This window comes from Myotis davidii, unplaced genomic scaffold (genome assembly GCF_000327345.1).
Source record: "Myotis davidii unplaced genomic scaffold, ASM32734v1 scaffold18, whole genome shotgun sequence".
NCBI lineage: Eukaryota > Metazoa > Chordata > Mammalia > Chiroptera > Vespertilionidae > Myotis > Myotis davidii.
The window spans coordinates 839,247-860,020 of NW_006292696.1; the positions used below are offsets into that span (position 1 = coordinate 839,247).

The 20,774-nt window shown below is 55.6% G+C and overlaps 1 protein-coding gene across 2 annotated transcripts; it reads left to right on the forward strand.

Moving 5' to 3' along the window:
• The first annotated feature begins 319 nt into the window (after positions 1 to 319).
• On the forward strand, positions 320 to 20,399 carry LOC107183486. Of its 2 annotated transcripts, XR_001514281.1 has the most exons (5): positions 320 to 503; positions 6,748 to 6,867; positions 10,927 to 11,001; positions 13,255 to 13,388; positions 13,841 to 14,801. XR_001514281.1 is itself a non-coding variant. In XM_015565607.1 (4 exons), the coding sequence occupies exons 1-4, from the start codon at positions 10,959 to 10,961 to the stop codon at positions 16,011 to 16,013; spliced, it is 528 nt and encodes a 175-aa protein (XP_015421093.1). In that variant the 5' UTR covers positions 10,670 to 10,958; the 3' UTR covers positions 16,014 to 20,399. The 2 variants fall into 2 exon arrangements, 1 of the variants encoding a protein (XP_015421093.1); XM_015565607.1 differs by lacking the exons at positions 320 to 503; positions 6,748 to 6,867 and adding an exon at positions 15,741 to 20,399 and having other exon boundaries at positions 10,670 to 11,001; positions 13,841 to 13,918.
• Positions 20,400 to 20,774: the final 375 nt, after the last annotated feature.

The window sequence follows — 20,774 nt, forward strand, 5'->3', positions numbered from 1 at the left end:
CTTCCTCCTCCTCCTCTCCCTGCCTCCCTCTCTCCCCTGGCCCCCCTTCTTGGGCTTAATGACTTCCACATGGGCCTCTGGCAGCTGGAGCCAAGCCTCCCAGCATTGTCTGAAATCTCCAAATTTAGAAGAAATATGAAAATTGTCAACCACTCCTTCCTTAGGGGGTAAAAGCAACATTCGGCACCGGGGGCAGGTCAAGGCGAGGCGGTCACGTGGCGGGCGCCTGGGCCAATCAGGGGCCCCGGGAGGGCTCAGCACCCGCCTTGCCCCAACACTGGGCTTGCCTCTTCAGCTCATATAAGGTAAAAGGCAGGGGGCCTCTGGCCAGGGAGCAGAGAGCAAGGGGCTGGGGGCCTAGTGCCCCTGCAGCAGTGAGAGGTGCCAGAGTCCCAGTGAAGTTAGTTGAGAAGCAGTGACATCCTCAAAGATCCCCCAAATGGCTGACCCCCATCTCTGGGCCACAAGGAGCCACACCTGGACCAGGCACAGGCACAGGAGAGGTAAGCACCAGTGGCAGATGGGGCGGGGGGGCGGTGCGGGGGAGCGGACAGGGGGACAGCATCCTCCCCAGAACACTGTGTTGGGCATTTAGTCTTCGCTCTCTTGCTAACCTGCTCTGTGCCTTCCGCCTCTCTGGGCCTCAGTTTCCCCATCTGCACAGGGGCTGGACTTGATGATCTCTAAGCACCCTCCTGCCCTGACGGATGTGCGGAATCCGTGGTCCTCTTGGCTGTGATTAAATGGGGGAGTGGGGCAGGGGGTGGAAACAGGGGGAGTGGACGCCGCTCACGTCTTGTCGGCTGCACATCCCCGCCGTGACCGAGTCCAGGCCCATCTCCCTGGCCCCTCGGTAGACAATGCTTCTGTGTTCCGTGAGGTTTGATTTCACAGCTCCAAGAGCCCGGGGCTCCTGGCAAGGAAAACTGTTTTCAAATAATGGTTTCAAAAAGCAAAACTGGAGGAGAAGCCATATCAGCTCAGGCTCCACAGACAGGCAGACAGGCAGACAGGCAGACAGGCGGGAAGGCCGGGGTACTGGCTGGGCCAGGGCAGTGGGATGGGCACGCTGGCTGGGGGACGGGGATGGGGCCTGGGCACCAGCCCCAGCTCTGCCTCTCAGTGCTGGGCCTGGTGGCCTTGGGCAGGCGCCCTGTCCTCTCCGACCTGCACCGTCCTATCTGTACATGAAGCTGTTGGGGAACAAAGTCTCCACGCAGGATGTGGCTTCTGAGCCCCATTCAAGCTAAAGGGCAGCCAGTGCCGGGAATTTCCCCAGGAGCTCTGAGACGAGTCTGCCCTTTGACCACTTGCTTCGAATCCAAGCAGATGCCTGTAGCCTGTGGGAACTTTTGGAGGTTGGGCCTCAAGTGATTAAAAGGAGTGGAAGGGGCTCTAACCGCAGGCTTGGCCCCAGGCAGCCTCTGGTGGGGAAGGGGCTGATCTCCAGGACAGCAGTGTGGGATGGGGACAGAGGGACAGCAGAGGACTTCAGGGGGGTAAAGTGGGGACTCAGAGGAAAGCAGGCAATGTGCGATGGGCATCGGGGAGGCAGAGCTAGGTAGAGGCAGAGGCTTGAGGTCAGGACTGGGAGACGCACTTCTGAACAAGCTCTGGCCACATCTGGGGCCCAACATGGACACAGTCCTCCAGCGCCAGCCTGGCCGCTCCCTCACCTCCCCACTTCTGGTCGCATGAGACCCAAGGCCATCGTGGTCCAAAAGGAGGCCCTGCCTGGGTCCAGTTCCGGCTTGTTTACTATGGACAAGTGACCCTGGGCAGGCCACTCGCCCTCTCTGAGCCTCAGTAGGGCGTCCATGGGCCATGTGTCCCAAAGTGTGGTGTCTAAGCCACTGCACACTCACCTGGCACAGGGAATCTGAGACGGGCCCCGGAGTCTGCTTTGTGAGCTCCCATGCACATGGAGATTTGAGAACACGGTGCTGGCAAGCAGCCTGGGACTCTGGCAAAGAGGCAACAGAATCCACAGACAGAGAGCCCCATTCTGGGTGACCCAGAGAGCTGACGGCAGAGCTAGAACGGACCCATCTCCCTGCCCAGCCCGGGCTCCCTAAGGCAGTAGGGATAGGAAAGTGAGACTGCGATTATGACAGTCCTGGCACCACCTAAGGCCTTTGCACAAATTAATTCGTCTAAACCTCACAACAACTTTGTGCGATAGGTGCAATTATTATCCTCATCCTCACTGTACAGATGAGGAAACTGAGACACAGGGAGGTTAAGTGGTGTGCCTAAGGTCACACAGCTAGTGAATGGTTAAGCCTGGACACTATAATTTCTGGCTGCCCCAGAACTCTCTCCCCAGGGGTCTCCCACCTCCTGCCCTGCCCCTGGGCCACCCCACCCCAGAACTTCCTGGAGACTCTCAGATGAGCAGTGACAAGGGCTCCCACCCACCTCACAAAGGGACCAAGGCTCAGAGAGTGGCTGCATGGAGCTTGAACTCAAGCCTTCTGGGGCACTGCTCTCCCTCCCCCTGCCACTGCCCCAGGATCGAAAGGAGTCTGCTTGCCACTGGTCCCTAGGAGCCACACTGCGGGTCTTTGGGCAAAGTCAGCCCTTTCCCAGCCTGGCCAGTTCTGGGGACGAGCTGACACACACAGCCCCGGGCTGTGTCTGACTCCCGTGTGAGCCTTGAGGGGCCCGGGGAGATGGTCGCTGAGGTCTTCACCTCTGGGCTGTGCCTGGGGCCGCCTCAAATGCAATTTCCAACTAAACAGTCCTCCGGGCTCAGGGCCATGGAGTCCTGCAAACATCGGTGAAAAAGCCTTTTTCCGATCATTGTTATGACCATTTTTGTCCACATCTCCTAGTGCACATGAGTTTCTCTGGGGTTTATACCGAGAGAGGATTACTGGGTTCTGGGGTTCATGCCTGTCAGCATGACAGGAAAACACCACATGATTTTCCAAAGTGGCTGAACCAAGTGACGTGCCCACCAGCAGTGTAGGAGTGGCCCCCTCCTTGACAGCACTTGAAATGACCAGATTTCTTGAAATATATATGTTACCCTTTACTTTGTGTCTATCAAATTTGTGTAATAAAGAACGTAAGAAAGAAACAAAAATGCTGCTATGTCCTGTCCACATGGGCATCTAGAAATCGCCCTACATATGTACCAAGCTGCACAGTACCCTGCAGGCCCTGGTTGGCAGTGGGCACTGCCAGGGGCCCTCCCCCGCCCAGCAGTATGCAGTGGCTGTGGTCCAATCAGAGGTGGCCTTAGGGACCCGCAGTGGCTGCCACCTCCTAAGGGCCTGTCTAGACAGGCCCCATTGGGGCTTCACCACACATTTTGAGAGCCCGCCCCCTTCCCTCTTGCAAAAGAGGCTTGTTGGTGGCAATGCTCTGTCACCAGAAACCTTTTCTCCAATTCACAGTGTGCCTTAATGGACAGGGTGAATCACCCGCTCTCATGGCCCCATGGAGACCAATTTGGGCCTGTTTTTTTCCGGTGAGAAGCCAGGAGGCTTCAGATGTGGGGTGAATCCCTGTGCCCAGGTGGTGAGGTGACCAGGCGAGGGTCAGAGCGCTGCTAGAGTGGGACTGAGGTGTGATAGGCTGGTTGTTAAAGGTGCCAGAGGGAAGTCAGGCCGCCTGGGTTTGAATCCCACATCTGCCTGGCAGGACCTGCGTGGCCTTGGACGTGATAAGAATACCTGTCTCATTGGGTTATTGAGCTGTCTGATTAACTGAGCTAAAATACATGCAGCCCTCAGAGCAGTGACTGGCATATAGTAAGTTCCAATAAAATGTAATTGCAAAACTGTGAATACCAAAGGCAGCTTTTGGGGGGTAGGGGGGATGTACAGGGCTCGAAATCTTGTTTCCACCTGGGGAGGGGATAAACTGTTCCCTCAGAAATAACAATTGGCCCTAGCCGGATTTGCTCAGTGGATAGAGGGCATCAGCCCATGGACTGAAGAGTCCTGGGTTCAATTCTGGTCAAGGGCACCTCGATTGCAGGCTCCAGCCTGGTCAGGGTGTGTGCGGGAGGCACCCAATCTATGCCCCCCCCCCCCGCGCCCCTTTCCACTCTCTCTAAAAATCGATGGAAAAATATCCCAGGTGAGGATTAACAACAACAACAACAAAAATTGCCACATATCAACTCTGCCCACATCCTTTGCCCAGCACCCTCCGAGGTAAGAATCATCCCTCGGGGGACCTGGGAGCTCAGGAAGGTTAGCCATTTGCCCAGAGTCACACAGCTTATAAGAAGCCAAGCTGGGGCTCAACCCCAGGAACGGCTGGCTCCAGAGACCGTGTGCTTACACGCTAGCACTACCCCAGTGAGTTCGTGAGCAAGAACTCGTCCGGTCCTACCCTGCCTAATAGGCCCAACTCTTGGCATTTGGGGAGGGGCCACTGAAGCCTCATGCTTCCTTCTGGATTAGTCACTGTTGTGCTAGGGGATAGCCTCCCACGCCCACCCCCATGCCTGCTGGGGGCAAAGATGCATCCTGGCAAAACAATCCTCACCAATGAGCAGCCCATGGTGCGGCTGAGTACCCTGGGGCTGAGTACCCTGGGGGCCTCAGCGGTCAAGGCTGCCCCTTAGCCCGCACAGCCCATGGGAGATTGGAGGAAGAGGGAGTCAGCTAGGCCAAGGCTGGAAGAAGCAGGCTCCCCCTGGCTCCCCCCAAGAGCCTATACCAAGAGCCCCCTCCTCAAAGACCCTCCTCTGACCCAAGCCATGGTCTGAAGGAGGTGGCAAGCCCCAAACTGGAAGCCGACGGCTTTCCACCAGCAGCAGGGAGGCAGAGGGGACCCTCCTCCTCCTGCTGCTTCAGGGCAACAGAGGTGGGAGAAGCGTCCAGAGGGAAGGCGGCTGCACCTCTGATGGCACCGCCCCTGGCTGGACCCTCAGGGGCCACTGGTCAGTCTGCCCCGAGCCTGCCAGGCCTCAGGCAGGTGGCCCCACAAGGGCATTGGATCCGAGGGCATCTGCCGAGCTAAGCTGAATAGAAGGAGAGGAAGGGAGAGAGCCAGGCTAAGACTCTGGCCGTGGCTCTGCAGCCAACGCCCTCGGTAAGTTCCTCCATCCCTCTGGGCTCTTCAGGCTGTGCTGTTGCTTGATTTGGAAAAAAGGGGGGCAGCTCTGGTGACCCCATGGATGACAGTGATGGTCAGACTCTCGGGAGGAAAACCTGGGGTGGGAGTCAGAGTAGCAGGATGCACCTTGGACAGACAGAGAAGAAAGGAGAGTGCGTTCCAGGTGGGGAGCTCTGTGTGCAAAGGCAGAGGCAGGGCTGGGAAGACATTTTCAGGGGAGAGCGAACAAACCCGGTTGGTTGGGACGGAGGTTAGTCTAGGAACTCTGTGAGGGTTGAGGCTGGCAAAGTGGGGAAGGCCTGGCCGTGAAGTGGCTTGGATAGCCAGAGACCAAAGCCCAGGAGGGGACAGGTCCTTCTTGGCATCTGTCCCTTTCTGTAGCCTGTTTGTCCCCGTCCCCAAAGCACCACCCGGAGGCAACCAATGCAGGGGAGAGACCTGGGGCTGTGGGCGCTGGTGACTGAGATGTCACCAATGGAACAGAGGGCCTTAGGGTGGGATCAGAACGCGTAGGAAGCCCCAGGGCTGCAGTCACCATCTGAAGAGCTTTCTGAGGAGCAGGAAAGGACAGGGGGTGCATCCCCAGCAAGACAGATGTCGTCAGGATATTGGGAAGGAATCTCCAACAGTCTATCCAAAGAGGGATAGGTGATTGGGAAGCAGTGAGCTCCCCATCACCGGAGGTATGCAACCTCAGCAGTGACACCGTAGCGAGAAGTTAAACATGAGGCTTCAGGCTTTTCCCACTACCAGACTGGGACTTCACATCACAGCCCGGGCTGCCTTGGGCCAGTCTCATGGGGCTGAGCCCCGCTCCTGCCTGAATGTCAGATTCCCAGCTGGGCATGACATCAATTCTGCCCTGGCTGCGCATGGGGGCCTCTAGGGACTCCCTTCCCTCCCACTTCCTTTCACCACACTGCTGCCTTCTGCCCTTCCCAGGGACACCAGGGAGACCTGGAGCCTGGTTGTGAGGCTGGGTCTCTGGGGGACATTCAGCCGATGGCCTTCCACCCAGCAGGACTGAGGCAGAGGGGACCAGGGTCCCTGAGAGCCCTGTTCACACGCCCCAGAGAGTTTACATGGAAATTCCAGGAGGGTCACAGGGAAGCTTAGAACAAGATGCTTTATTTTTGGCCCCTTTCTTTCCTGTCCCTCCTTTCCCTCAGCAGTAGGTGGGGGGTCAGAGGGGGGGCAGTCACAGGAGGCTGGAAGAGGAAAGCAAGCCTCCTTTTTGGATTGAGTCACAAAAAGACTGCCTATGGAGAGATGGAGATGCAGGGCAGATGGGGAGGGGGGCCAGGCAGGGGCTGGGGAGGTGGGCAGCTATGTGGGACAGGGTGGAGGGAAGGGCAACGTCCTGGGCAGGGTCCTGGGGAGTGGGCATGAACACGGATCAGGCCAACAAGCATTCCTGGACACTCAAGACCAGAGCTACCTGAGCTCTGGGTCCAGGCTCCCAGAATTGACAGAGGATTGGGGCCACCAGGAACCCTGGGCTCTGGGTCCCCGACTCAACGTACTGTAAAGCAACATCTCATCCACCTGGTGAACCCAGTGCCTGCTTCATAACCTCCCCTGGTGTTGAGTGCTAACCTCACTGTGTCACAGTCCCGTTAGGGCTGACAATCCTGTCAAGAGCATCTTCAAGGCTGTCTCCTTGTGTTACAGATGCAGAACCCAAGGCTAACAAGGGGAAACTTGCCCGAGACCACACTGCCAGAGGGGCTGCCCTGTCCTATGCATCCTTCTTCGCCTCTTTCCTGCCTTCCAGCCAGAGATGAGACCATGGTAAGGTGCTTGCAGCCAAGGGAGGGGGGCCAAGGGGAGGTGGTGACCTGCCAGGACAGCCTGTCTTTAAGAGGCAGTCAGACGATGAAGGCGTATCTTGAGTTCTGTCTGCTCTGCTCCGAAAGGCCCCTTTCCTGGCCACAGATGGTCCCCAAAGTTGCCAGCTGCTGCAGATGGGAGGCTTCCTGTAGAGGAAAAAGCCCAAGGCCGGGTTCTTTCCTGGTTCTGCCCCAACTCTCCGCATGGCCTGGAGCATGATCTTGAACAGAAGGTCCTCTCTGGCCTCAGTGTGTCCAGTGCGGGGCTGGACCCAACCATTGGACAGCTGAAGATTCCCATCTATGATCTGCCCCCGTCTCCTATAGAACCTCCTCTCTATCTTGGTCCATCGTAGCTTTGCTTCAGCATAGGAAGTAGGCCAGGCACGGGAAGAAAATAGCAGCCTGCAGATTGCCCACTGCCTCTATGCCCAGGTTTTGCTTTCCAGCCTTGGAATTCCCAGAGAGGCAAAAGGCCCTTAAGATCACCCCCGTGAAGGAACCTGAGACCAGAGAGATTTGGCAGATTGCTCAAGATCACACCGCAAACCACAAGCAACTGGGGGTGGGCTGTGGGTCTCCTAAACCCCAGATCAGTGCTCTCTCTCCACTGCCCACACTGCCCTCCATAATAATGGGCACGTAAGCCATCCTCATGCGGACCTGGCACTGATTTACCTTGACACCTCAAACCCCTACATGGGGAGCCTGCAGTCTCTTCCACTCTGTGAGACTCGTTGTTGTTTTTGGTGTTTTTAAAAAAATATTTTATTGATTTTTTACAGAGAGGAAGGGAGAGAGATAGAGAGTTAGAAACATTGATGAGAGAGAAACATCGATCAGCTGCCTCCTGCACGCCCCCTACTGGGGATGTGCCCGCAACCAAGTTACATGCCCTTGACCGGAATTGAACCTGGGACCTTTCAGTCCGCAGGCCAATGCTCTATCCACTGAGCCAAACCGGTCAGGGTGAGACTCAGCTTTTTCTCCTATCAAATAGAAAGATGGGGTAGACCAGGTGTCTCTAGGAGCCCTTCCACCTCTAACACTGGAGCTCCAGCGTTGCCACCTCAGCCCTTTCCTCACCAAAGGTGGTGCCACCCAAGCCAGGAAACCTACCAAGTCACAACCAGACCCCAGGGCCGGGCTGTATCCAGAACTGCAGGCTTGGGCCCAGCTCCCCCTTGAGGATCTGGAATTTTCTTACCATAAAAGGGCAAGCCTCTCTCTTGTCCCTGCTGCCAGCCCCGCTGGGGGAAAGGCTGAACTATTTTTAGAAAACGCAAGGGTTTGCTCCTAAACTCAAGATGAGCCTGCACCCAGGGAGCCCCCTCGCCCTCTCGCTCACCCACCTTCTCTCTCTCTTCCTCCCTCTTCACCCATTGCCCTCTCTTCCTTGCCTTTCTCCTCTTCTTTTGGGCTCTTATTCTCACTCTCACTCCATCAATCTCTCTTCCTCTGTCTTCTCGCCTCTCTCTTCCTTCCCCTTCTCCCCAAATGATCCTTCTCCCTTCTCCCTAAATCTTCTCAGAGTCAGCTCCCCTCCCCCATTCCCTCCCTTGGATCCTGTTTTTGGTGGTTGGAGAGAGTAACATATCTGCCCCCCTCCCCCTCCCCTTCTTAAACACTATTTACAACATAAATTCCAAACATCCGCCATCTGGTTCTAGGAAGGGCCAAAAGATATTTGGAAAAGGAAGTCATGATTATTCCATGTTCAAAGCCAAAGGAACTTAAAGGCTCTCCTCTCTCCCTCCTTCCTGTGAGGCCCCTTTGTTAAGATCTGAGCCATTAGGATCCCTCAGTGAGTAGAGGGGTCAGTCCCAGCGGGGTCCCCAACTGACTGCATCTGCTCTCCATGCCTCAGTCTCCTCATCTGAACAATGGGGGTGAAACCAGCACTCATGCTCTGAGGCTTCAAGTCCTGATGTAGAAAATCCACCTGATCCAGGTCACTGGTGCTGCTTTGGGCTGAGCAGTAGGCTGGGAGGGGGGCAAAGGAAGTCCAAGGCAGCTAGGGGAGCTCCAGCCTCAGTACTTGCTGCCCAGTGTCTCTCTCTCTCTGTGCAGACCTATGCAGACCATTTGCCTTCCTTCACACTGACACTCACACCAGGGGGACAGCGTGAGGTCTAACCATCCCCACTTATCTGACGCTCAGAGGACTCTGGATACCCTGGAGTCCAGTCCTCTACCCACCATCATGATGAGGCTCAGAGAGGAAAAGACACCTGTCTGGATTACACAGCACATCTACAGGAGACCTGGTACTTAACCTGCTGCTCTTCCCATCCAACACATTCCAAGAGAAACCAACATTTTGTTATCTGAAAGGCATGGCCCAGTCCCCATAAACTGGAGTCCTGGAACTCCCAGTTCTTTGCAAAGTGGGCAGGACAGAGGGCAGGACAAAGGGAAGAACTAAAAAAAGACTGGTCAGAGTCATGGGGATGTTGTTCTCTACCGTCCGCCCTCCCAGAACCCCAGCTACTCCCGGGGGGCTTGGGATTCTAGGCCAGGCAGGTCCGGGCCCCTTTCTTCCCTTTTTCCTGCATCATTCTTGTTTCCACCTCAAACTGCGTTCCCAGGGCTTGCTCCAAAGTCCCCAGGCAGCGACCTTCCCTGGGGAGGAAATGGGGAGCGTGTGAGGCTGGTGAACTCAGCTGGAGTGTCGAGGGGATGTGAGGGCACTCTGGGACAGAAGCCCAGAGCAGCCCACACAGAGGCGACATGAAAAGGGCCCCACACGGTGGCTCCCACCGAAGCTTCCGTGTCTTCTCTGGGTACTACTTTGGGCCTTGCCTCATCCTTCTTGCTTCGTCTCCTCCGTGCCTGGGCCTCACTGGGGGGCTGGCCCCATGCTCATAGTGGAAATGGCAGCCACTTCCTGAGGGTTTACTACGTGCCAGCAGCTGTGCTTGCACTTGACATTCCACCTTCACAAACAACTGGGAGGTTGGAAGCCAAGGTTCAGAGAGGTGAAGCCACCAGCCCTAGATCACACAGCTAGAGAGTGTTAGGGCGGGAGTCTGCCTAGCTCCAGGGCCTGTGTCCTTTCTGTTCTTTCCAAACAAAGTGGAAACCCTGGAGCCCAAGGAGAGCAGCAGCTGTCCTACGTGCACAGGAGCCGAGGAAGGGGTCCTCCTGAAAGAACCAGTGTGGGTGGGGTTCGTGAGCCGGCACAGAGCCCCAACATCAGCTCCCTCCCACTGCCGTGCCATCTGGCTCGCAGATGTGGCCCAGTCTCAGTACCTGGTGTTTCTTGGAAATGAGCAAGGCCAGGAAAGGGCACAGGGGCTTTTGCAATGACCATAATGACGTGAGCTTTGTTTGGTGGTCATCTAGCCAGCTGCTGCCCGAGTTTGGGAGACAGCTGGATGGAGCAGGAGCAGCCCTGGGCTCAAGCTGGCCCCTGACACTCCCCTGAGCCTCTTTGAAGCTCAGCAAGCGGAGACGATTCTTCCACTGGGGGTTGTGAGTGTTCCTTGAGTCGGGGGAGGGAGCCCATTGCAGGCTGAAAACCTGGTGCAGCTGGAAGCGGTCCCAGATGGGCCCAGGGCTGTCCCTTCGCTCCTGGCCCGGTATTAACCCCAAGTTTTGATCTACCCCTTAATGGCTCTTTCCCAATGTGTGAGGCTGGAGGTGGGATCTGAGGGGCCTCTGGGAAATTTCCTTCCAGACCTGTTCTTTCACTGATGCGGCCTGAGTGTGCTCAGAGCAGGGAGCCTCCCCGCTCCCCCCACAACTCCCCCTACCCTCCCCCGTCTCATAGAGGTTGGAGAGGCTCAGACAACTCCTTTGGAAAGCCAGGCAGGCAAAGCAGGAGTAGCGGCCGCCTAGGGCCTGAGCAGCCGGCTCTTTGAAGCCTGGAAAATCTCAGCAGCTTCAGCCCGAGGCTTCCAAGGACCCCGCAGCAACCCAGGTCCATCCTCAGCCCCCGGAGCTGGCAGCCTGGGCAGAACCTGCAAAGGCCACAGGGCACCCCGCACCTCCTGACAGGCGGTATCTTTATTCCTTTCAGGAGAGGGCACTGGCGGGAGCCACCCCTACACAATGGAGGAGCAAGCACCCCAGAGGGGACCCTGGAAACGGAACTGTGAGTGCTCCCCACCCCACTCGCCAGCACCCACCCCACTCCACACCTCACCACCCCACCCCCATGGTGGCTCCTGTGGTAACCCGGGTCCACGGGATACCCTCCCCACCTTAACCCTCAGAATGCCCGAGAAACCAGGCCTCAGATGGGAGGAGTGGGTGGAGGGCCCCTGCTGATTGATGGGGTGCAGGCAATTTGGGGCTGTTGGGTCTGGGATGAAGGTGAAACAAGTGAGACCAAAGGAGGAAACAACCAGAGTCCAGATACCCACCCCACCCCATGCCCTACGCGCTCCAGAGACCACAGGACTTGGGAAATGCGGGCAACCATGCCAGTCTTCCCGGGAAAGGAGTAAACAGGTTGGACTCTAAAACAGGTAGAGCCGCGGTGGGAGGCTGGTGATGACAGAGCCAGCCTGAGGGGCTCTGACAGGGTCCTCGAGGTCAGGTGTGTGCCCCGGAGCGCAATGCTTGGCACATGTGGACATCAAGCTACCATAGCAGCTGTTTTTACTGCCCATCCTGTTCTTCCCATGTCTGCCAGTTCTCAGTGCCCTGCATGTGGAGCAGGCAGGGTGACCCATTGGCTCCATAAGACAGACGGAGACACTGAGGCCCAGGGAGGTGAAGGAACTCACTTAGAACGGCACAGTCAGGCAGTTGCAGAGGGGGCTTCTGGCAACAGCTGGTGTAAGAATGGAAAAAGTGGAGGAAGACTTGGAGGTGAGCGGAGGAGGACAGGAGCCGACATTTCGGGGACATGTGACAAGGCCCAGGCCTGGCTTACATGACACAGCACACCTGTTCACTTCTGCACGCCCCAACACGTGTGTGCAAACGTGCACCCCGGCACAGCGCACACACCCAGCCCCCTCTCACGAGCCAGGGAGCCTCGGAGACTGGGTCTAAACAAATTGGATTAGGAGGGCTCCAGGCGCCTCCTCCCTCGACTGTCCCTCGCAGACACTGAGCAGGCCTGCAGAGCTGCCAGCTGCGGTGTCTCGGCCACACTGACAGTCAGTCCCCAGCCCCCCTCGACCCGCCCCCGGGCCCCAGGAAGAGGGCCAGGGTCCGAGTGGATGCTGCGATGATGGATGGGCCGAGGGAGGTTCCAGGGCTAGCTCAAGAGCACACAGGATGTTAGTGCTTGTGCGAGGCTCATTTCTGAGCTGTTCCCAGCAACCCAGCCCCACCCCCACCTCCCCGCCTGCCCTCCCCTCCTGCAGCCTCTCCCACGGTCACTGCAGCTGGAGCCCAGCCCTGAGCGGAACCACCCTCATCTCGGTCCCACAGCTGACCTGAGCAGGACTGGACCCTGTCAATCCAGCTCAGGAGACAATGGCCTGAGGCTGAGACACAGGCAGGCACTTGAGAGGGAAGAAGGAACTTGTGAACCTACTGAGGTTCATTTAGTCAGTGATTCCACAACTGCCCTTTGCTGAGCCCTGAGTCTGCACCAGGCCCTGTGTGGGGTACGGGGGACACCGAGATGGATGTCTTAGAGCCTCTGCCCCCATTGTCTAACGAAACAGTGTCCTCTGGGCTGGTCATTGGATATTGGGGCCTCCTGGTCTTCGAGGGACCAGCGGCAGCAGAATCCCCTTTCCATATGGCACATTATCACCAAGAGGAGCCTTAGCAATCCTCCCATTCAGAGCACAGACCCTGAAGTCAGATGCCCCAAGTTCAAATCCAGCTTTGCTCCCATTTGCTGGATAGCTGTGGTCCATTAGCCTCTCCAAGCCAGTTTCCCTTCTGTGATATAGGGAAACAAAAGCTCCCACCCGATGGGGCTGAGTGTGAGGATTAATTAGGATTTTCTATGCCCTCAATTGACACAGGGAGAAACAGGCCAGGAGAGGAAGGGGCTTGGCCAGGGTCACGCCGTGAGTTCGAGGTTAAGTCAGAACCAGGTGGATTCCCTCCTCTCCACCCTTTGTCCCTCTATAAATCCTCCCACCTGGTCCATCCCCTGCAGCCCAGAGGCCACAGAGGACCAAGTTGCACAGGTGACTATGGGAACAAGTCCTGAGTCCCACCCTCCACCCTCAGTCCTGCCCCGGCCTCTGCAGCCCCAGAGTCCCAGGTGACCAGCAGGCCCCCAGCCCTCAGTGGTGGTGGAGGGTGGGGGAGCGCAGCGGCAGGCTCCCAGCCCAGAGCGGCCTGGCCATATAAGGGAAGGAGCCAGGGAGGCCTCCTGGCTCAGGCCTGGCGAGAAAACCCAGACAGCCACTGTTTATTTTCTCCTTCCCAGCCTCCCAGGAGCTTCCCGACAGAAGACAGAGGTTCCCCCAGGCTCCGCGACATTTCCTGAAGACAGTGGGGAGCAGGAAGGAGAAACGGCTCATCCTTGGAGCAACCCCCCAGACCGCCAAGGGCCAGTACCAGGTAAGATTCTGAGGTCACCTCTTCAAATGCCTCCTTTGACAGAAGGGGAAACAGCTGCAGAGAGGAGACGTGGCTGTGAGAAGTGACTGAGCCAGTTGGTGATAGAACCGGAATTCCCAAGTGGCCCCCTATCCCCTGACGAGGGACCCAGAGCCTCTTGTGGGGAAAGTGGCATAGGAGGGCTACCGGCCTCCTTCTCGGTCAGGCCAGTGCTCTCTGCCAGCTGGGAAGACACACAAGAGTCAAGGGAAGAGTTCCAGGGACCAGGGAGCCAGCCCCCCCGCCCCCCCAGCCCAGCCTCAGCTCCTCTTCCTCCAGGAAGCCCTCCCAGCTTCCCCCAGGGGCAGGAACCTCTCTGTCCTCTGAGCCCTTGGCAGTCCTTTCTGGGGCTCACGTGCCACTGGGGTCTGTCCCCTATTTGCCTTGCATTTTCCTTCCATTTCCACCCACAGGCACTCCTCCAGGGCAAGGATGACATCAAGTTCAGTCCCGTCGCCCTGGAAGATGGACTCGGTTTGCCGGATGGACAGGTGACATGGTTAGACTGTCTCAAACCCGAAGGGTCGGTCAGGGGATGAGACATTGAGCAAAGAGGTTGAAATGGGGGCCCTGGGCTGGCTGTTCCGAGTGAGGAATCCCAGCTCGGCTCCTCGCTCCCTGCCCTCGGAAAGTTCCCTTCCCATGGAGCCTTGGGGATGCACGGGGATCGGCCCAATTAAAACATTCGATAAATGACTGTTCTTAGTACAGTCTGCACCCTTACGATTTTTCTAGATATAAAGAAACAACTAGGCAGCTTATCACCACGGAGGAAATGGCGGCAACACCCCTCCCCTGGTCAGAGGCTGTGCCTCAAACCCCTGTCCCTGCGTCAGAGGTACTCCCCTAGGATCGTGGGACTGCCCCATCTACTTCCTGTTTCTACACCCAGGAGAGCTGCTATTTTTCGGCAACAATCTGAGCCCAGGGGGACAGTGGGATGTGCTGGAAATAGCCCTTGGCACCCCCAGCCCCTTCAAGCTGGGCTATGGCCTAGAAGCCGTCTCCTCCTCTTCCGGGTCCTCCACGTGGAGGTGATAACATCACCTCGCCGGACCCAGGCCCCATCAGCCGTCCTGAAGATTAAACGTGGCCCAGATTGCAGTCACTCAGGTGACCTTTTTAAAAATTCTTACAATCATAATATTTTCAAATTTAAGATGTCATTGTTAATATCTAAATCTAGTCACGAAAAATGGAAAACTGTAACACTGACCAGAATTGGGAGATGAGGGTCAGAACACAGACAGTGAAAATGAAACGGTGTTATCACACTCCACCCGGTGCCCTGGCTGCGAGGCGCTGGGCCTGAGGCTGATAAGCAGGCGCTAGGAAAGAGGCAGACAGGCGAGCGCCCAGCTGATGCTTCCCCTCCTGATAGACAGGACTGAGAGCGCATGGACAGACTGGTCACTCTGTCTTCCGCAGCTAGTGAGTGCCGAGGCCACAGACTCTCCCCAAACAGTTCACTCCCTGTGCTGCACCCAGAGGTCAAAGCTGGTTTTGGTAAAAGGGCTTTGGGGAAACCTGGGCACCCATGGGGTGCAGGGGCTGGTTCATCTGTTTGGTTCCAGGCAGCAGATGATCCCTTTTTTGGAACAGCCCTCCCTGACTCCTCACTGAAACCTCCGCATGGGTCAGGCGAGCGTGTTCTCTCACAGGGCTGGCGGGGGCAGCGGAGAGAGGAGTGGATGAGCTGTGGGCTGCCCAGGCCCCCCAAGGCTGGTCCTGGTGTTGGAATCCCTCTCCAGACCAACGTGGTTTGCCAAGAGTTCCTACAAGGATTATATGTTCGAGGCAGGCAGTTCTCTGGCTGGACAGGAAGGGGCTGCCTGCTCAGGGGGACATCAGGACTGACCTACCCCACATGTCAGAGCAGGGAGAAGACTTTTTGGATAGGGGCCTGATTTCAGATTTCTGCTAGGAGCATCAGAGACGCGTTTTAGTATCAAGTGTGTTTTTCCTGCTCAGTTCCAGCCCTGAGAAAGGGATGCCCACCCCCCTTTGCCCTTTAGATATCCCTGAACAGATATGTTATCTGGCATCAAGGCCACCACAGTGGGCATCCAAAAAAGAAGGAGGATACTCCCAGGGTGCCCTGAGATCTTGGGGGACAGGAGGAGTGCAGGGGGGCTCTGCCTGCTCACTCAGATGTTCCCACCCAAGCCAGGTCTAAAGAGGAAAAGGAATTACCGACACGCCATTCAATCATCCACTGGGTGACATTCCTTCCCTGGGCCCGTCATCATGTACAAAGGCCCCAGCAGAACCCAGGACACCCCGGCATTAACAAGAGGTGGGTGTTGTCCTCAGGGAACTGGAAATCAGTGCAGTTCCACCGAGATGCAAATGGCCCTGACAGCAGAGAGAATGAGATTGAGGAACACGATGCAGCCATTCAGCCGATGCTGTGGGGTCTCCACTGCTCTCCGTGGTGAGTATGGTAGGCAGGGTGAGTACAGTAGGCAGGGTCCCTTCCGTCACGGAGGGCTGCAGCCCATGCGTGCAGGTGGTCTTAAACGAGACTGTGGCAAAGGATTAGGAAAAGGGCACAGGATGTTTGAGGACATGCCCCGGGTATCCTGATGTCTGAGAAAGGCAGGGAGCGCGTCCCTGAAGAAGTGGCCGTTTGAGTAGACACCAAGCCCATAAAGAGCAGATGGGCAGGGGAGTGGCATGGCAGCTGGGAGCCTGAGGTGGTGGGTGCAGGGCTCCCTGGAGGAGAGGCCCGAGAGGAAGATGGGGCGGGCGCCCTAGCCTTTGGTGAAGGTTTCGGGATCTAGCCGGAGGGCAGTGGGAGCCCTTTCAGGATTTAAGGAGGAGAGATAGGACCATGTTTGTATTTGGAGAAATCACTCTGGGTGGATGGCAGGGAAGGGTGGGTGGGAAGTCTGGGGGTTGGGGGTAGCAGCAGGGAGAGCAGGCAGGGGCCATGGCAGGTGTTGGGTGGTATGAAATGTCAGATTCCAGGGCTGTGCTGTTTGGCTGGGACACACCGAGCACAAAGGGGGGGCATGGGGTCAACATATTGGGAGACTCCATTTATTGAAATGTCTAGAATAGGCAGGTCTAGAAAGACAGAAGGTGGTCTGCCCAGGGCTGGGGCGGATGGGGATGGGAGGGGCTGCGTGGTAAGAGGTTTCTTTTTGGAGGGATGAAATATCCTCAAATTGATTGTGGCGATGGTTGTGCAACTTTGTGGATGTATTAACCCATTTCATTGTACACTTTAAAGGGGAGAGAGGTCCTCGTTGCCATAAAGCTCTTTAAAAAGATAAATAAATAAAAGGAAAGTTGAGATTTGATCCCAGAGGGTTCGAATGCCAGGCCAAGAAGAGGTGGGGTACAGTCGCCTGAGGGGCGGAGCTGGTGGAGCAGAGGCCCCCTCCCGGCCTCCCTGCCCGCGGCCTCCCTGCGCAGGCCGGCCTGTCTCCCAGCCTGAGGTGCAGTGCTGCATCTCTGGTCAGTTGGGAGTCTGAGATGAAGCACTGTAGCTCAGGAAGGGAGAAGTTGTTCTGCGGACACCTGCCAGAAGTGGTAAGTGCTGGTGTTGGGGGCACCAAGGAAGGGCAGGAACACTTCCGGTCTCCAGACTGTCAGCGGCTTGTGCTGAGGAAGTTTCTGGACCCAAGTCTCACCCATGCCACCATCTGCTTCACGATTCTGGGCAAGTCCTGGCTGCTCTGAGCCCCACAGTCTGTCCATTGTAAGATGAGCTTTTAGTGTGGCCATTACCCTGCACCCTGACTCTGCTTTTTCTGAGCTGTGGTGGGCCCCGCTAATCTGTCAAGGTGTCCATTCTTGAAGCGCTCAGATGCAGCTTCAGAATCCCTCTCAACACTAAGTCCCATCAGGGATTCAGAGTGAAACCCATCCATCGTTTGTGGGTTCGACAGAATCTTTCAGTCCTCAAGGTGAAGTCCTGAGCTTTGAGCCAGGCTCTTCTCTCTTGGAGCTGCTAACCTTGCCCCAGGCTGTTGACTAAAACCAATCCAAACATCTCACAAATGCCTGCCGGCTCCTAGGGGCTTCAGACAAGCAAGGAACAGCAGAGGAAAATCACTGGGCTAAGCACAATGTTATTTACCCTTCCAATAAGCTTGGGAGGTGGGTACTGTTATTGGCCCATTTTACAGATGAGAAAACTAAGGCTCTACTTAACTAATTTGCCCAAGGTCACACCTTGATAGTGTTGAGCCAGGGTTGTAGCCTAATCTGTCTGCTTTAAGATCTGTATTGTTACCCAGTGCAGGTGACATTGAAACCTGGGGACCAGGGACCTGAAGGTGAACATAATAAACTCTGCTCTGGCCTTCTCCTTACATCTTGGGTCACTTTTAGCAAAGACAGACCCAGACACTTTCCATCAATCCTAGCAATTCCCTTCTTCCTAGCCTCCACCCCCTAAATTATATTTATGTCACCTAATCCGGTAGGTCCTCTACTATCCCATTTTACAGCTGAGGAAAGCCGAGGTTAAGTGACTTGCTGGAGGTCACCATGGAGGAAGTTGCCAGAGACCAGGGACCGGATCTGCCCGTTTGGTTTAGTTTAGAGTAAAACCCTCCCCCTGGCTGGAGTCTCAGGAATGCACACAACTCATGGCTGTCCTGGGGAGTGGGGCCAGCTTGCTGGATGGATGCTGGTCAAGAACATGGCCTTTGACCTCAGGGAAAGTACTTTCCAGGCCACTTGAAGTTCCAGTCACTACGCCTCCTGGAGCCACATCCTGCGATACATGGTGCGCCCACACTGGCTTCTGCAGATCGGCTGGATGCAGAAGAAACTCCAGGTGGCCCCGTAGGGATGTGGCGGGGCCTTGGTGCTGAAGGCTGCACTCTCACCTTGTCCTCACGGTCCAGTTTTCCCAGGAATCCCTTAGATGCTAAGATGGGGATTCCTGGAAATACTGTTCTTGAGGTCATGGCTTAACAGCTGGATTCGCCTCCTTCCCATCCCAGAGTTGCCCCCGGGGGCCTCGGCTGCAGCACGGCATGCGGGTCAAGTGGAGGCCTGCACTGGAGGTAAGAGGGCTCGCGGCTGTGTTCTTGACCTTTAAGTTGCTTTTCTTTCCATTTGGTCCATTTCACAACATCCCTTTGAGGCTGAGTGTGGGAACTTCACCACTGAGGCACTCTTGGGAAATTCCTGCAGGCACTCAGCTGAGCAGTGGTGGAGCCGGGACACCGTAAGGCACCAGTTTCTTCCCGTCTCCACCCACCCTAGCCCCACTTCCCAGCATGCCGATGGTAGGGACACAGTATCGTATCCACTTATTGATAAACTAATAAATGCACATCAATTTATTTGTAAAGTTTATAAAAGCCAGTCAGGTAAACTAGCAACCATGAGTCTTAGATCACTTTGGAATGCAGCTATAAAAAAAGGAAAATTTTTTCCAAGGTAGAGAAGACAAACAAAGCCCAGAGCACCCTCTTGTGGTGATGCCTGCCTCTACCCACTCCCGGAATACTGGGGTTCTGCGCGCGCGCGCACACAACCACTCACACAGGCACGCACATGCTGAGACTCTGCCCCACTAACCAGTGACCTGAGACTCCGCCCCACTAACCAGTGACCACCGTGGCCCCATCAATCATCTCATTACCGAGGATGCTTCCATCAGCAGTGCACTTTTACCTCCATACCCTGGCTTCTCCTTCCAAGCTCCCTAAAGGTCATGGAACTAGTGAGGCTCAGAGAGGTGCAGTGACCAGCCCAAGGTTGCCCAGATAACAAAAGGCAGAGCCAGGAATTGATTCCAAGTGCAGTAGCCTATGGCAGTTCCTTAGCCAAAAGCAAAAACTACAAGACACAAAAAAAAGACTTTGTGAATAGACATATGGTATGCTAAAGACTGAATGCCAAAGACTGGAAGTGGTCCAGGCACGAACATAGAACTTTTCGCAAACCCTTCCCGGTGCTTGTCATGGGGTTGGTAGAGACAGTAGGTTCTACGGCCCCAGAATCCTCAAGTCTGGGGTCTGATCCCCGTCTTCCCAGGGATCAGGCGGCTTCCACATGTGTCACAGGCTGTCATTCTAACAGGCCTCACCGAAGGCATGTCTGAAGTATGAGACCCCTTTTCCCTCAAATACCAAGGCCCTGCCACACCCCTACGGGACCACCTGAGTTTCTTCTGCATTCAGCCTGAAACAAGAGAAATTTATTCTCCCAAAGTTCCGGAGACCAGAAGTCCAAGATCAAGGTGCTGGCAGGGCCAGGCTCCTTCTGAGGGCACAAGGGAGCGTCTGTGCCTCGCCCCTTCCATCTTCTGGCGCCTCCCAGCATTCCTTGGCTGGCAGCTGCCATGTTTAAGAATGATATTTTAAATATCTGCCTGTGTCACTCACTATAAATATTTTAAAATATTTTTTAAAATATTGATTTTTTTAAAGCTATACCTGGCTTCAGTCCTGGCTCTTACCTGGACTGAAGGTGAGATGTACAATCCTGACCAGGAACAATGGGTTGCTATGAAGTGAGTGGACATGCGTGACTTCAGCTGTCCTATCAGGGCTGGCCTGACCATGAAGAAGTATGACTTGGTCCTAATAATAACAATAACAATAACAACAGTTCCACTCACTGACTACATACAGTTTCCCAGACACTGTGCTAAACACGTCACGGGTGTTATCGCATTCAATCCTCACAACAACCCAGGGAGGTAGGTCCTGTCACTTCTCCGTTTCACAGATGAGGAATAAGCCAAGACTCAGAGAGACTAAGAGGCTTGCCTAAAAACCACACAGCTTGTAAGTCATGAAACCGGAACCAAACCAAGTCTGCGTTGATGCTGTTAACCTGCCCTTGTCCCCTTCCTCCTACTGGCCTGGCCCGATGGGCGGGGCTGTCCCCCATGACTTCCTCTGGGGAAAGGGGGGAAACAAGACTTCAGTGAGACCCAAGTGGTCTCTCCTGTGCTCTGTGACCGTAATAAAGTGCTGGACCTTGACTTGTGTCCTGTTTCTTCCTGGGAACGTGGTAGAGGGAGGGAAATGTGTGTGTGCGGGCGGGGGGCTATTTGGGATTTACTAAGCTTTTTGAATCTGTAGGTTATATCTTTTTATCAAGTTTGGGAATTTTTCAACTATTCTATGTTATTATATACATTTCACCAAATTTATGTACTTATTTCTTTAAATACATTTACAGTTCCACCTATTTTTCTCTCCACTGGGACTTTGACAATGCCTATTTTAGTTTGCTAGGACTGTCACAAAAGGTGCCACAGACTGGCAGCTTAAGCCATAGAAGTTTACTTCCTCCGAGTTCTGGAGGCTGGAAGAATAGGATCCAGGGTCTCAGGGTTGGTTTCTCCCAAGGCCACTCTCTTTGGCTTGT

Excerpts from the sequence above, each read along its gene's own strand:
- LOC107183486 (XM_015565607.1), top strand. The coding sequence starts at position 10,959 with ATGGAGGAGCAAGCACCCCAGAGGGGACCCTGGAAACGGAACT. Across the intron at positions 11,002-13,254 it reads GGGACCCTGGAAACGGAACT|CCTCCCAGGAGCTTCCCGAC; the intron begins GTGAGTGCTCCC and ends TCTCCTTCCCAG. Across the intron at positions 13,389-13,840 it reads CCGCCAAGGGCCAGTACCAG|GCACTCCTCCAGGGCAAGGA; the intron begins GTAAGATTCTGA and ends TTCCACCCACAG.